The sequence below is a fragment of the Chrysemys picta genome, chromosome 1 (genome assembly GCF_011386835.1).
Source record: "Chrysemys picta bellii isolate R12L10 chromosome 1, ASM1138683v2, whole genome shotgun sequence".
In the NCBI taxonomy this organism is placed as follows: domain Eukaryota; kingdom Metazoa; phylum Chordata; order Testudines; family Emydidae; genus Chrysemys; species Chrysemys picta.
In genome coordinates, this window is record NC_088791.1 from 154,623,841 (window position 1) to 154,639,630 (window position 15,790).

At 43.9% G+C, this 15,790-nt stretch overlaps 1 protein-coding gene across 2 annotated transcripts; it reads left to right on the forward strand.

Annotated features, from left to right (window-relative positions):
* The first annotated feature begins 316 nt into the window (after nucleotides 1-316).
* On the forward strand, nucleotides 317-12,078 carry NEPRO (nucleolus and neural progenitor protein). 2 transcript variants are annotated; one of them, XM_042852795.2, is made up of 9 exons: nucleotides 317-480; nucleotides 1,471-1,625; nucleotides 2,571-2,647; nucleotides 5,944-6,075; nucleotides 6,480-6,557; nucleotides 8,300-8,652; nucleotides 9,549-9,610; nucleotides 10,081-10,310; nucleotides 10,998-12,078. In XM_042852795.2, the coding sequence occupies exons 1-9, from the start codon at nucleotides 381-383 to the stop codon at nucleotides 11,416-11,418; spliced, it is 1,608 nt and encodes a 535-aa protein (XP_042708729.1). In that variant the 5' UTR covers nucleotides 317-380; the 3' UTR covers nucleotides 11,419-12,078. The 2 variants fall into 2 exon arrangements, with proteins under 2 accessions (XP_042708729.1, XP_065429677.1); XM_065573605.1 differs by lacking the exon at nucleotides 317-480 and adding an exon at nucleotides 503-745.
* The last annotated feature ends 3,712 nt before the right edge of the window (nucleotides 12,079-15,790 follow it).

Here is a 15,790-nt window from a genome sequence, read left to right on the forward strand (position 1 = left end):
TCCCTGCCTGGGGGCCAGCTCAGCTTCTCCCCCCATCGCCTGCCTCCAGGAGCTGGGGCCTGAGGCACACCCCAGCGGCGGCCAGGCTGCACCGGCGGGGTCTGGGCCCTGGCAGCGCCCGGCCCACGCGCTAGGGACCCCCGAACCACAGGCCTCAGCCGCGCCCTAGGAGCCCCGGGGGGGTGGAGCCTCGCACCAGGCCCCGCCCAGGAGAGTCTGCGCTTCCCAGGCACCTTCCTCCGCCCAGACCATTTGATTCCGCTCCCCCGTCTCCACACCCCCCCGCACTGGTTTGGTTCCGCCCAGCCCCGCCTCCTGCTCTTGTAGCTCCGCCCCCCATCTTCACTCTCCGAGTCCCGACCTCTTCTCACCCCGGCAAGATGGCAGCGCCCGTGCAGGGGGAGGCGGCGTGGAACCGGTGGCACGTGCCGTGGCCTGCGAGCTACGCTACGGTGGCCCTGCCGGCCCAACACCCGGCAGGTAGCCGAGCAAAGGGCAGCACTGGGGAGGGGGCACTGGGAAGAACAAGCACGTACCACCCTCCGCTGGAACCGTGAGGGAAGATGGCAGGGGCGTCACGGGAAGGATTCTGGAGTCGGGGGGGGGGGGGCTTCATTAGTGGGCTGCACTGGAAGGGTGGGAGAACTCACCAGGCAGGCTCTGCAGGATATGTGGCGACCCCCCCCCCCCCCGCCCCCTACGTACAGGGCCATTAGCTCTTGCCCTTCCCGTCTGCAAACCTGAGGTACCAGTACCTGACTCGCAGATCATCTGTGACTCTGAAACACAGCTAGTCGCATACGGCGTAAGGCGTGTGTGTGACTGGGATTGTCAAGGATCTGGGAATGGATTTTTAAAGGGTCTGATCTAGTAATTTTAGTCCCAGAGTTCTAAAGGTTTGTGGTATAAATACAGACCAAAACCTGACTAGAAGTGATCATGATTAAAAAAAACCAACCCCTTCCCTCAACTCACTATCAGGCAGTTTTATTTCTATTCCCTAAGCTAAGTGAAATGGAAATCACAAAAAGTGGGGAGAAGTAAATGACTTTAGGGTACGTCTACACTTACCGGAGGGTCCGGCGGCAGGCAATCGATGTTCTGGGATCGATTTATCGCGTCTGGTTTAGACGCGATAAATTGATCCTGGAAGTATTCGCCGTCGACGCCGGTACTCCAGCTCGGCTGAATTTGCGTACCTTAGTCCGAAGTGGGGGGTTAGTGTGGGTTTTAATGAAACTCCCATGTGTTATATATCATAAGTAAGGACTAAAGAATGTATTGCAGGCAAGAGTAACAAACTGGTATTTGTTCAAATTTATTTGAAAACAAGACAGGTAGTTCCTAGCTTTTATGAAGTATGTTTCTTTGGTCCATGTGCTTTGGGACATGGGTTGTTATAATTTATGCTGTCCTAATATGATTTATCTTGTATGGAATAAATAATTAATGTTTTCATTTTTTCCTCAGTGAGATGCCTCCCAGCTGTTGTTAAAGGATGTTACAAGGTCAGCACGTTGCTAAAGAGTAAAGCTGTGGATGCAGAAGGAAAAGTTTTACATTCGATCCTTTATGGTTTCCACAACAGAATGTCTCACCATAAAACCTATTTGTCTCTGAAACAGGTTAGCAAGAAGAAGCTTCATGAAATTATTATGGTTTGAATGAACCTTCTAAATCTCAGTTATAAGTCCATTGCACTTTTCTCAAAATTTCTTTTGAGGAAGAAATTTGGCAGGCTTGTTTTCATCCCAAAAGTGTGGGTTTTGGTAGTTTCATAACGCTCTTTGCTTGTCTTTAAGACATTGTAAGTTCCACTGGTTTTTGAACCAAGTCTTGCTCCTTTGTAATCAATGAGAATTCTGCTACTTATTTCCGTAAGAACAATATTTAGACCCTTTCTGTTCAAGTTAAGACCCTAATAAATGTAATTAGATGCTTTTATCCATTTCATGCTTCTTACAATTCATGAATAATAGAAATACAAATATTTGTGTTCAATTTATAATGGGTGGGGAAAAATAATCCACAAATTGCCTTTGAAATACAACTTCTGCAAACTATCCTTGGGAAAGAACTGAGTTTTTCAAAGCAGCTTTAAAAAGTGAAGCTGAATATATTTGATAAATATCAATTAAAAATTTTTTTTGGTGTATTCTATCTAAATATAATAAGTATGTTGCTCATTGCTGTAGCACAATTGAGATTACAACCCAGGTTTTCTGACTTCCTATCTATCCACTTGACACACTGCCTCCTTCTGAAGTCATTTGCATTTTTATTTTTGAAAACTTAATTAAATCCTAAAAATAGCAACATGCAGCCTAGAGGAGTCAGCATTAATCAACAATCTCTTTGCCCCAGTGTAAATTCCTGTCACAATAATGTCAGAGAGAGAGCCCACCACCATTATTCCGATATTTGAAGGTATCAATGTTCGAGACCTAGAAGGTCCACCTACTGCCCTTGGCAGACCAAGAAGAGATGATGTCTTATTTAACAGATGACTCTTAAGCTAAAAAATTTATTTTTCTGAAAATATCCACTCAAGGTGTTTGTTCTCTTTTCAGGTAGAACAATGTTTAAAGCGTTTAAATCAGATGAACTTGATGGGCTCCATTCAAGATCTGGCGGAGTTGTGTCCCAAGTAAGTTGCATGAAACAGTATATCTTACCGCCCATTATCTTGCTACATGATTCATTATCTTAGGCCATGTCTACACTACAAAGTTTGGTTGACACAAGTTATGTTGGCATAAAGCTGCCGTAGATAGTATATTGCTTGTGCATGTGCATACTTGGCTCCCAGCATCGGCTCTGTGCATAAAACTTATCAGGCGTGTTTGTGTTGATGCACAGTGCAGTGCGCCATGGGTAGGTAGCCCAGTGTGCAACCTGCCACTGTCCAGCTCACTGTCTCTTGGGAAGTTTTGACAATGCATGATGGGGCAGAAATGAGTTATGCAGGGGTGTCTGGGAGCAAGGGCTCAACTTTTCAGCATGCAATTGTCTGCATCACAAAATGTCATCTATATCCCATAATTTTCTTGTCTTTATATATTAAAAAAAAAATCCCATGAAACTGTGTAGCCATCTTCAGTGTCCACTATCTCTGACAGAAGCATGGAGCCTGCGTAGTTCTGCGCTATTGTCATAAGTGTTGCAAGCCCAGGACGGACACATGATCCTCCAGTATTTGCAGAGCCATAAGAAGAACCAGATCAGCGAGGAACATTATGATTTATTGGATGACAGACTGCTGTCGGACTTAGCGAGAACCAATTCAAGGTTGCTAGTGCCATTCACAGAGCAGCTTCAGATGGCGAAGAGCCACTTCTGGGCCTGAGAAAGGAGCATTGACTGTTGGGATCTCATTGTAATGCAAGTTCGGGATGATGAGCAATGGCTGCAGAACTTTTGGATGTGAAAGGCCACCTTCCTGGATCTGTGTGCTGAGCTCGCCCCATCCCTCCAGCACAGGGATGAGAGCTGCACTTACAGTGGAGAAGCAAGTGGGGATCGCACTGTGGAAACTTGCAAGGCTGAATTGCCACCAACCAGTAGGAAATCATTGTGGAGATGGAAAATCCACGGGAGGGGCCATTGTCATGCAAGCATGCAGGGCCATTAATCGTCTCATGCTACACAGGACCGTGAGACTCAGCAACGTGCAGGGCATAGTGGATGGATTTGTATCAGTGGGATTCCCGAACTGCGGTGGAGCAATAGACAGCATGCATCTCCCTGTTTTGGCACCAGAGCACCTTGCCACAGGGGTACTTTTCAATGGTTATGCGAGCATTGGTGGATCACCAGGGATGCTTCATCAACATCAGTGTTGCCTGGTCATGGAAGGTGCATGACACTCACATCTTTAAGAACACAGGACTGTTAAGAAAGCCATGAGCAGGCACTTTCTTTCCCGACCGGTGGATTACCATTGGTGATGTTGAAATGCCAGTAGTGATCCTGGGGGATCCAATCTACACATTACTACTGTGGCTTACGAAGCTGTACACCGGTCACCTCAATAGCAGCAAAGAGAGATTCAAATATCTGCTCAGTAAGGGACAGAACGACAGTTGAATCTGCTTTTGGTAGATTGAAGGGATGCTGGTATTGCTCACTTACAAGATTGGATCTCAGTGAAAAAAACCATCCCAGGGGTTACAACCGTCTGCTGTGACCTGCATAATATCTGTGAAGCAAAGAGGGCAAGTTTGCTGCTGGGCTGGGGTGGAGTGCCTGTCTGCTGAGTCTGAACAGCCAGACGGAAGGGCTACTAGAATTGCTCAATGTGGAGCTGTACGGCTCAGGGAGGCTTTGATAGAGTACAATAACAGTAAGTCACAGGAATGTGTTGTGGTGGACTGTGCTCTCTCTGGCCCTGCTGGTTGGGGTCTGTTAGGAATTGCGTGATAGTTGGTGTACATCTATGAATATCACGCTGCCAGTGCACCTGTTAATTTTGTGGTGCTTGCTGTACATTTGATTATTACACTGTAGGTCACTGATCATCTGAGTTGTTACACTGTACAGTAACAAATGGGTGCTTTCAGAACTGCTAGGCACTCTGCAGCATATGTTGTGATCTGATAAAGATGAATTATTTTCCAAATAATAGAATTTTATTCATTAACAAAAAGTGCTTTTAAATTGCATATTTTTCTTTGCAAATACATTAAAAACTAATGGAACAGAACTTAACTAGGGGAAAGAACATTCATGGCCACTTTACGTACACATACACTGACCTGTGAAAGCCATAGTTGCTGTATGTGATGCTCTAGTTGTCCTTAATATCCTGTGGGGTGGAATGATAGCGATGCGGCCCAAGATGCCATGTGGAATGTTGGGGGGTGTAAGGAGGTGCTGCAATGGAGTTCCCCATGGATTGCAAAGGGAGACAAGCCCGTGACTGTTGAACCTGTAGGTCCAGAAGAGTCTGCAGCATCTGTGTTGTTGTCAGAGAAGCCCCATTACGTCCCACATCTCCCTCTCCTTTTCCTGCTGGGACTCCTGGGCCTTTGTCCTGTCTGCTCTTTCCTTCTTCAGGCTGTCTGTAGTGTTCACCCTCTAGGCCCTGTGCTCATGGTTTGATGCAGCACTGGCTTGCGGGTTTTCACTGAACATGTCACTCCAAGTCCTCTTCTTTCTCCTCCTCATCTGACTCAGGCGTTCAGTGGATGTGGAGCAGGAACCCCCCAAGGCAGCAACGACACAAAACACATAGAGGTACCATTGTCAGTATAGACACAACGGAAAGCGAAAGTTGAGGTTCAGAATTCCCATCCTTTGCTCTCCTAAAGAATTAAACAAGACACGCTCATTGACACATCTGCTTTGGCATGCTTGTGCAAGGCGCCACTCACAGCACCAGCCATGGTGAGTGTGGCCTGCCAGGGGTGAGGGGAAATGAGGAAGGAATTGCTCATTTGCATAAAACTGAGTATACGGCAACCGCAGTGAATACTTGGACCATTTCCCACAGGGGGTGGTGATTTTAGCTGATATCTCACTTCTCAGGGTAACAAAGGCACAGAGAGCACAGCTGCTGCTAGTGTCCCGAAGCTCCCCGGGCCTGTATGCTGCTACCTGCCTTTTAGACTAACAGATGTATTGGAGCATAAGCTTTCGTGGGTGAATGTCCACTTCGTCAGATGCATGTGTATAAGTAATGCAGTGTCTGCACTCGTGCTGCGTCAACCTTGGTACATCAACCATGGCTCAATGCCACTTGGGGAGGGGGATGTTACTGCGTTGCCATAACAGGGCGCTTACATAGTTGGGAGACGGATTTAAGAATAGACACATGCACAAAGGCACCTAACTTTGTAGTGTAGACCAGACCTCAGTAACACTACCTCCAAGCTGCTAAAAACTTCAGAAGAAAATACAAATGCTAAGTGTAACCACTATCTCCTTACCCTTCTGACAATGTAGGAAAAGTAAATCTGAAAATGCAGGGGAGTGCTTGGTTCCCAGCCAGCCTGTGATAGAAGTGGTGGCAGTGAAGATCTTGGGAGGCTGCAAGCTCTTGTTGCGCTTACTGGAGTGTTGCTGCAAAGCATTTGTGTATCCTTTCTCTTTACAGAATGATTTTCTTAAATATCACTTGCCGCCCTCCCCCATTCAGCTTCATGGTGAGAACAAAACTGGATCTACTGTAGGCTCGTAATTGCTGCTGGACTCAGTCAAGCAATTCTTTTTTTAATCTATTAAAGAAGCTTCAAGTTGCATATATCTATTTGTGTTATTAGGTGTGAGACTCATGCTGCTGGCAAGTTTGCCATTGCAGCCCCAAGTAACCCAGTATTTGGGTATCCCTAGCCTAAACAATTGCCAAGTATATTGCTTCCATGAATCTGCTTCTTGAGGGTTTTTTTTTTTTTTTTTTTTTTAAGGAAAGTCTCTTTGCTCACTAAGTTCCATTGTACATTGTTACGTTGTTGTCTAACCTTAATCAGCTTAATTTCCAGCCTGTCTGTTCAGCATCTGTGTTTGGAAGAATACATCCTTTTGAACACTGTGGTTTCGGGATTGTTGAGCAGATTATGGTTTGTACATTTTGAAAACTAATCTTTACTGTTTTTTTGTCTGTTTTCTCTTCCTTGGGTACTTTCACCAGCAGATGGCATGGTTGTACTCTGGCCTTTCTGGTTAGTGAGTTGTCTGTGACCAGAATAGAGTGGTGTAGCACTAGTTGGTGCCACCTTCCTTCACTCTTGACCTGTCCGTTTCGGGTGTGACAAACAAGTGGTGTTCTCTTACTGGATATCCTGTAGGATGCTGTAGTAGATGTGAAGTGTGTATACTTGGCACTTAGAGAAATTTGCTAACATTAACTATACCACAGTCAGGGTAGTTGGAATTATTATTATTAATACAGAGTATTACCATGACACTAATTTAACCATAAATTCCTTTTATTAAATCCAAAGGCCAAATTATTTTTATTCAGCTGCTGCAAACGTGTCTTAAATGCCTAAGCAATAACCACACCCATATAGTAAGATGCAGTTATAAGTATGGATTGGATACTTGTAACAGGACTAAACCTGGGGTGCTCAAACCCATGTTGACTGGTTCCAGCTGGACAGGGCAGGTACTCAGAGTGAACCCTCTGCTTGTTATACCTTTATCAGACCCTACGTGGCTGAAAATGTCTTTTTGATTGAACCAGTTTGAACCACTCTTGGTAACTAGGGTGTCTTCTTTAGGACTTTTCCTCCTATTTTGTCAGTTACCTTCCAGGTCCAGTTTTTCCAATTATCCCTCTTCCTTCAAGGCTTTCCCACAACTGCTAACAGGACCTGCACTTTACATAAACTGCAAAACATATATTTTCTTTAGCTAAGTTCATTGCACCCTATATATACATGGTGTCAATTTGCCACAGCATTTTTTAGCATCTGAGATTTTCCAGTAACCAATCTGACCTGCCTCATGTTGAAAATGAAATGGATAGAATGGAGTCAGTTCTCAATGCTTCTGATTCTTTCAGTGAAATCATTGTTCTAGTCTCTTCACATCATTGCTTTGTGCACAAAGTGTGCAACTAGACTGCAAAAATGTAGACCCTCTTGCATGGCATAGCTCCATGTATAATAAATTGTATAAGTGCTGTTTGGAACAGGAAATTTTTTTTCCGGTTTCCATTGAAAAGGAAAGTGTATAATATCAGATAAGTAAGCCCAACTGCATTGAATTGATGCAAAATGGTTTGGTGCATGAAAGAATTCCCATGAAATGGGCTTGGCTGGATGTTACTTGAGAACCTGCTAATTCCCAGGGTTTATGGAAGATCCACTAGATATAGTGCTAGGGAAGAAAAGAGGTTTCTGGAGGGTGCGTATTGGATGGAGAATTATAGAGTGGAGCAAGTCTTGTCCTGTTGCTCCATGCTTAGGGTTGCCAACCCTCCAGGACTGTCCTGGAGTCTCCAGGAGTTAAAGATGAATCTTTAATTAAAGATTATATCATGATGAAACCTCCAGGAATAGGTTCAACCAAAATTGGTAACCCGCCCTTAGGCCAGAAACTAACATTGAGGAAGCCGTTTACATTGGGAGGTTATGCTATTTATAGGGAAGAACCAGTTTCAAAACACATGCAAGGGAAGGTGGTTGGAGAGCATGAAGTCAGGATCCAGAAGTGGGGGGGGGGGGGGGGGAAAGGGACTTCTTTAGGAGAAAAGGGGAGGAAGAGGCAGTTACAGGATTAGTGAACTTGCTTAGTGAATACAAGTTAAACAGCTTGTGTCTGCAGTTGGCTCATGCCCATGTGTTTATCTTCCCAGGATTCTTTATAGGTGTGTATTACAAAGCCTCATTTCTTTATATGGGGTGTTGTCTGGGTTGCTGCAGGAGGTGTCCAGGACCCAGCAGATGCCTTATATTAAGGGGTTTACCTTCCCTTCTGAAATCACGGAGTTTCTGGGACCCCTTTATTTGGAGATTAAAAAAAGACCTAAAGAACTTGCAACAAAAAAGGCAACTGGATGGCTGAACAAACTGTTTGCAGGGCCTGCAGTAGCATCCAGGTGCAGTAAAGAGAGAGGCCTGGCAGCTCCCACAAGGTGCAGCAAGATGACCAACATCCAGCGCCCTATTGACATTGGGAAGCCGGTTCTGGTGAAGAGAGCGAACAGAGGTAAAGAGTTCTGAGGCAGTATGGTTAGTGGGGAGGCCCATGTTAGCAACGTGCCCCTAATCCTTAGGTTCTACCTTCATAAAATAGAGTAAATCCTGTGGCTCAGGGATACTACAGGTCCCAGCATTAAATGCTTCATCTTAAGCTTCTTTGGGCCAGGTACATGCTGGGGTCTCTAACAGAAGAGTGGTAAGAAGGTGTGCTTTGGCCTACCCTTGTCTTTCACGTCAGCTTCTGAAATGTAGTTTTGTTACTGTTTTTCTGGAAATGTGTGAAGACTTTTTTGGGGGTGGGGTCGGGGGGGAGGGAGTGTTAAGTAATGCTTTGCACTTTCACAGTGCGGTACAGTACAGGATCTCAAAACCCTTTACAAAGATGAACAATTTAAGCCTCTCAGCATGTTTACAAGGTAGGCAGCTCATTCTGATCATTCCTCCCCATTTTTAAATGAGGGGACAGTGAAGCTGAGTAAACTGGCCAAGTCCCATACAGCAGAACCTAGATCCTCTGATTCCTAGTTCTGTCCTTTAACCACTAAACCTCCCTTCCAGGAGGGGCGATGGCAGAAACCAAAAGCATCGAAGTGCATGAATGGCTCTTTATCCACCTAATTTTTCTGGATTGCTTTCTGTGAATCTCGCCATCCATTTTGTTCCTTGCATCTAGCTGGCTGAGATGCATCTTACATCTGGATCCTTTGCTCACCCCTCTTTGTGTTGCCAGCTGGCAATGCTGAACCCTGGTGTGAGCCAATTGTTAGTAAGAAGCTTATGACCCGATGTCTCCTGTATGGCTGTGCAGCAGACTGAAGGGCTGAGCTGGGGTGAAATTGTGCAGTTACAGAAACAACTCTTCCCATTTTTAAGCGACAATCTTTTCTTTCTCTCCCTCTCCAGGAAAGCAGTTGGGATTTGACATCAAGACCTTGTGTAGGCAACTTAAACCCAGAGTCCAAGAGGTTTGTATGGCTTAAATTAACACACGTTGTATCTTTTAAAGAGGACATCAGGGCTCCAAAGGCTTTTTCTGCATGTTTGTGATTGGAAAATATTCTCTCCCCTTTGCGCTGCCTGTCCCTGGTACGTTGAAGCTAGTGGCTTCCAGGGCTCTTTCTCTGGCTTACCTTATCGTAGCTCCTCAGACTGACATGGAGGCTTTGTGTAGACAATGTAGTTTTATCCTTTGCTTGTGGATCTGAGTGCTTTACAAATGTGCGTATCCCTCTCCATTTCACAGTTGGTGCTAGAGATGGGAATTGGGACTTAAGTTCATGAAAACTGCAGTTCTTCCTCTTAACCACCAGACCACTGCCTCCTGGTGCAGTAAATTATGTTTCTTTAACATTAAGCAGCTGAGCTTCTCTCCTGTTGGACATTGATTTTTTTTTTTTTTTTTTAACACTAATTTCTTCCTTCGTCTTTATTTCAGGAAGTAGACTTCAGGCTAACGCTTTCTGAAGCAAAAGCAGTGAGATCCCAGCATGCCAAATCCCTTGTGTTGCGGTTTAGAGAAGCCTGCTCTTTTGGAGAATTGTCTGAAGCACTCAAAACGGCCATTCTCTACTGCAAAAGCAAAAAGCTCAAGTCAGAAGCTTTCTTTCTGGGAACCAAACTTTTGAAAAGCAAACGGCTGCACCATGTGGAGGCTCAGGGCTGCAGGCAGGTGTAATTTAACGTGGATTTGGGGTTTTCAGGGACAACACTCTGCGGTTCTTCAATATATCTTACTATTTAGGTCTTACCTATGTGGGAAAGTTGTATTGGTATTACTGAAGTGTTGAATAAAAACTAATGTAGCTAGGCTAGTACAAAACCTTGTGTGGAGGCTGTTGTTCTGGTATGAGTGGGGTTTTTGGTTTATCTTAAATCAATTAAGAACAGGTTTAAGATGACAGAAATAAGCTATTCTTAAACCAAAGTAAGAGTCCACCAGTGTGCAGTTGCTTAATTAAATCAATTTAATGAAACGGCTGCAAGTTCCTGTGTAGAAAAGCCCTTGGAATGTTCACAGATCTAGAAATGCATTTGAGGGGAGATGTATTACTCTATGAATGTATTATTCTGTTCACTCATCTGCAGTGAGGCTTTTTTAAATAAGTGAATGAATACTTTCTACACTGCAGTAAGATGTAAGGGTGGGTGAATACTCTTTCTACCTGGGATGGTGATTTTTTGCAAGCCTGGGCTTATGATTTCCAAGATGCGTTCTGTACCTCTGGGTTGTGAGGGAAGAAGGGAAATGTCCAAGTCTCCCAAAACTGAGGGTTGAATTTTGCCAGAGCAGAATTTATTTTTTTTTTCCCCCTCACTGAAGAATTGCTTTGTTTTTTCCCCTTCACCTTAAAGCTTACAGAAAAAACTGGGCTGTGTTAAAGCATCTATCTGCAAATACCTTCTCTCTGGCTTGCAAAAGGCACATTGGCCAAAGCAGTACCACAGAGCAAGTTCCTGGCAGCAAAGGAAGATCAAACTGTCCAGAAGGTCAAAATCTGTCTCAAAGAAGACTCCAGAGTTTGTTCAACAAAACACTTCCAGCCTTTTTGAAGACAGTATGCCTGGTGCTGCGTCCCTCTATCCTTCTTGGCAGTGTGAGCATTCCCTTCACCTAAGAAAAGCAGGAGACTGTAGTGCTAACAAGCATGTTGGAGAACAAGACAAAGTGGGGACCTCTGAACCTGTGGCGTTGGAAAGAAACCCTGGGCCTACAGTGAAAGGGACTAGTGAGAATGATGATATTGATGACATTTTTGCAGCAATGGGTGTATAACACTAGTGCGATGATGTGGGGGTGAGTCACTGTAGTACAGAGGTCCCCAAACTGTGGGGCACACCCCCCAAGGGTGGGTTTGGAGGAACATTTGGGGGGGCACAGTGGGGCCCAAGCCAGCCCCCATGGGGCGTGAGGAAAAGAGCGCCACCCAACCCCGTTCCAATCCCTCTGCTCTGGCCCCATGCGCAGCCTTAGCTCTGCACCTGTCCCGCTACAAGCCTTGGGCCCGCCCCAAACCTCGGTTCCTGGCTATAGCTCTGTTCCCAACCTTGGTTGGAGACCCTCACCCAGCTGCACCCCCATTACCTGTGTCTGTCTCTCCACCACCCCGGGAGCTACAGCCCTGCTCCTGGCCAAGGGGGGAGAGGGGTGCAAGGTAGGGCACAACTGTGAAAAGTTTGTGGACCACTGCTGTAGAACACCACAGTCTAGTTTTTTATAACTGCCTAAAGAAAACTATTAAAAACGTTGTTAAAGTGTTAGTCTCTGTAATCCACATACTTAATTTCCCCACAATAATTGGGGGCTAGTGAGGCTGCACTACAGAGAAGATAGTGGTCCTACTAAATGTTTCTTTGTAAAATGTTATTTTAGAGGAGATATCTCAGATGAACAGTTCAATAAATTGTCATGGGTGAGAGGGCCTTGCTAAGGGAACAGTGGTTTATTTGGGTGTTTTTCATCTCTTCATCAAGAAAAGCACAATGGCTCTAGTCCTACTGATGAGACCTGTGTTATAAATGCTGCAATTGCAGAATGTAGTATAAAACACCTCGTTAGAAACCAACGAGAGGCCAAGACTCCTCTAGCATGTGGAAAGAGCTGGGCCATCTGCTTCTGGCTATCAAAGGAACCCCTCCCTTGCTCTGAGTGAAGATTTAAAATACTTTCTATGTATCTGTGTTTTTCAAACAAGCCAAGACTATATCTATCTATAGATATAGTCACCCCTTTAATATTTGCTGCTCATACAGAAGCCAAAATGTCTTTGTCATGATCCTAGTGCCTGGACAGCAGTCTTTGTCATTCTGATGCCTGAAGTGTATGGGAGCACATAAGCTAGGTCCTACAGTGTTGCCTTCAGTCAATGGTTGGTGGTACATCAGCTCATCTAGATATTTGCCTAGTTTTTAACAGGCTACAAAAAAAGCACTAGCAAAGTCAGTACACACTAACATTTTATACAGAACTTTATACTGCTCTGTATACTATACACTGAAATGTAAACATAATATTTATATTTGATTTTATAAATATGATAAAATAAGCAATTTTTCAGTAAGTGTGCTGTGACACTTTTTTGTATTTTTGTCTGATCTGTCTTGAGTACCCTCAAGTTTCACCTCACTTAAACTACTTGATTACAAAATCAAACTCCTGAAAGGGGTACAGCAGTCTGGAAAGGTTGACAGCCACTGCTTTAACCTATCCAAACTCTAGTGCTTGGCCAGATCTGAAATGTAGATCATGCAGTGAGCATACATTCCTGCTGGTGCTGTGAAGTTTAAGCCTCACCTGTAGGAGTGATCCACACAGTAAGTCTAGTGGTCAGGGCTGGAGGCACAATCTAGAACATGGGTAGGCAACCTATGGCACATGTGCTGAAGGCAGCACACAAACTGATTTTCACTGGCACTCACACTACCTGGGGCCTGGCTACTGGTCTGGGGAGCTCTGCATTTTAATTTAATTTTAAGTGAAGCTTCTTAAACATTGTAAAAACCTTATTTACTTTACATACAACAATAGTTTAGTTATATATTATAGACTTATAGAAAGAGACCTTCTAAAAACATTAAAGTGTATTACTGGCATGTGAAACCTTAAATTAGAGTGAATAAATGAAGACTTGGCACACCACTTCTGAAAGGTTACCAACCCCTAATCTAGAATAAGTGTCTCAGCAGTTAGGGTTCCATTGATAACCCCAGTTCTGAAGATGCTTGCCTATTTGAAGTGCTGATTATGTGCATAAAACAGCTCAGAGTAGGGGGAGAGGTGAGCTGATGCTTCAACTTGCACACAATGTAGCTGAGGCTACTTTAAGGGTAGCAGCCAACCAAAATCACTGAAGTAATCTAGCTGTAGCATTACAAGATTAAAAATAAGTGTTCTGCCTTCATCCATCAGAGGACAAACCCACTTCCTTGGAGTTATTACACTGCCAAATACAGGTAGAGAGAAGCTTTTCAGTAACACATTCCATAACTCACTGCTGGACTGAGCCTAGCCAGAAGCAGCTTTAAGCCCAGAAGGCTACTTTCTGGGAAAGAGAAGTCACTGAAAATAAGGATGGAGAATACATGAGCTGACCTGTGGTTTGGCTAGTCTAGTAACCCCTCTCTACCAGGGACCAGCACCAACTGCTTCAGAGGAAGGTGCAAGAATAATAGCACTCATCAAGTATGAAATATTTAACTTCACTGCTGCCCAGGAGCTCCATGTTTTGCATTTATTTGTATGTACAAATACATACAAAGCCATGGTCCATACTGAGAAGAACTTAGTTTATGGTCCTTCTATAGCACTGCTGTACAGCAGTAATCTTATTGAATTCAGTGGGACTACTGTTCAAAGTTACATGTGTGTTCCTAGGACCAGACCTTAAGTGCCAGAGAAGGGGGAAGGATGCAATCTCATTTTCAAGTTCTACATTTTTTGTTTAATTACTTTCTCTGGTTGGTTTCCTGTAGGCATCACAGCAGAGTAAGAACTGAGGAGGAGGGGGTGACCTGGTACAGCAGTTCCCATGATGCCACTGAAATCTTGCCTTTATCACAATGCCCCAGTGATCAGCTTTCACCTAGAAGAATGCTGGGGTTGTATGGAATACTCTCCAATTATACAGCACCTACTACAATGGGCTGCTGGTCCACAACTGGAGCTGCTAGGCACTATAATACACAAAATCTAGGTGCCATTCCTCCTTAAAACCAATCTTTACAATATAGTGTCCACAAGAAAGATGATATAAGATGGGGGGAACTTTGCTCTTCCATCCTCTGAGCTACCTTTAAGTATCCTACCTCACTTCTCCTGTAAACGCTTCAGCATAGACACATTGTATATTTTACGTTTTATACAGCACCACACCCAGTAGTGTTAAGTATTCGAATTAAGTCACATTACAGTAAATCTAAAGACTGATGATTGGGAAGGGGGAAGAGTCATGCATATCTTTGTTCTATAGCTCTCTATTTAATGATCCCTGGCTTTCAGAGTAACTACTCAACTCCTGAACCATGCATAAAGGTTTCCCCCCCCACAAGTTTTGTGATCTTGTTTTCTTTGCAGACAAATAAATTAAAATTTCTACAAAAGTCCTCTAGGCGGTTATTTACAAGGTTAAATGCTAGGTTCAGGCAATAGGCTTCAGTAGTCCTGCAGCGTAATACAGCAGGCCAATCTTAGAAGTAGTCTATTTCTTAGTGGTTTGATTGCTGGGAGAATTTCAGGGGGAAGCCATGTAGTAGTCTACAATTCACACTTTTAACACCTTTCTTTTAGAAGATTCAACAGCACTTACAAGCTATCAATATACAAATCACAAATGTCACCAGTGGGTTAGAGCAGTGGTTCCCAACCAGGAGTCCAGGAGGTATGCAGAGGTCTTCCAGGGGCTACAAAAACTCATCATCTAGAGATATTTGCCTAATTTTACAATCAGCTACATAAAAAGCACTAGTGAATCAGTACAAACTAAAAATTTCATACAGACAATGACTGGTGTGTACTGCTCTATAGACTACACTGAAATGCAATATTTATATTCCAATCGATTTATAATTATATGGTAAATAAGTAAGCGAAGTGTGCTGTGCCACTTTTGTATTTTTATATCTGATTTTGTAAGCAAGTAGTTTAAGTGAGGTGAAACTTGCCATCCACAAGCCAAATCAGACTCCTGAAAGGGGTACTGTAGTCTGGCAAGGTTGAGAACCAGTGGGTTGAGGGATAAATATGGTCATGCCTGCTGTTTCAAAAGGAGCACCATGGGCTTTGTAGTGGTTCCTACCAAATAGGCAGGACTTCTGTTTACGGTCTTCTGCAGGAGACTCACTCAAACTTAAATATATGGAACAATTTGTGTCTTAAGGATGAAAGGTAAGTCAACTGGTGGAATTTAAACCTAAATTTGAAAGACACTAGTGTAATGTTTCAAACATTAAACCAGCTGTGAAATACCACAGCAGCTGCATCTTCCAGCAGTACAAAACTATTCAATTAAAATTATTTCTGACTGAACAGAATCATTAAGCTTTATCTATTATGCCAGAAGGAAACTGGAACCTGCTGTTTATTCATCCCTGGCTGCCTCCTTCTCTTGGTTAACAGATACCTGAAAACCCAGTCTTGTCTTTCTATAATA

What these genes read in the sequence shown, in the direction of transcription:
- NEPRO (XM_042852795.2), top strand. Translation starts at nt 381, where the DNA reads ATGGCAGCGCCCGTGCAGGGGGAGGCGGCGTGGAACCGGTGGCACGTG. An exon ending in GGATTGTTGAGCAGATTATG is followed by an intron (nt 6,558 to 8,299) that starts GTTTGTACATTT and finishes TTATCTTCCCAG; the next exon opens with GATTCTTTATAGGTGTGTAT. An exon ending in GTGGAGGCTCAGGGCTGCAG is followed by an intron (nt 10,311 to 10,997) that starts GCAGGTGTAATT and finishes TTCACCTTAAAG; the next exon opens with CTTACAGAAAAAACTGGGCT.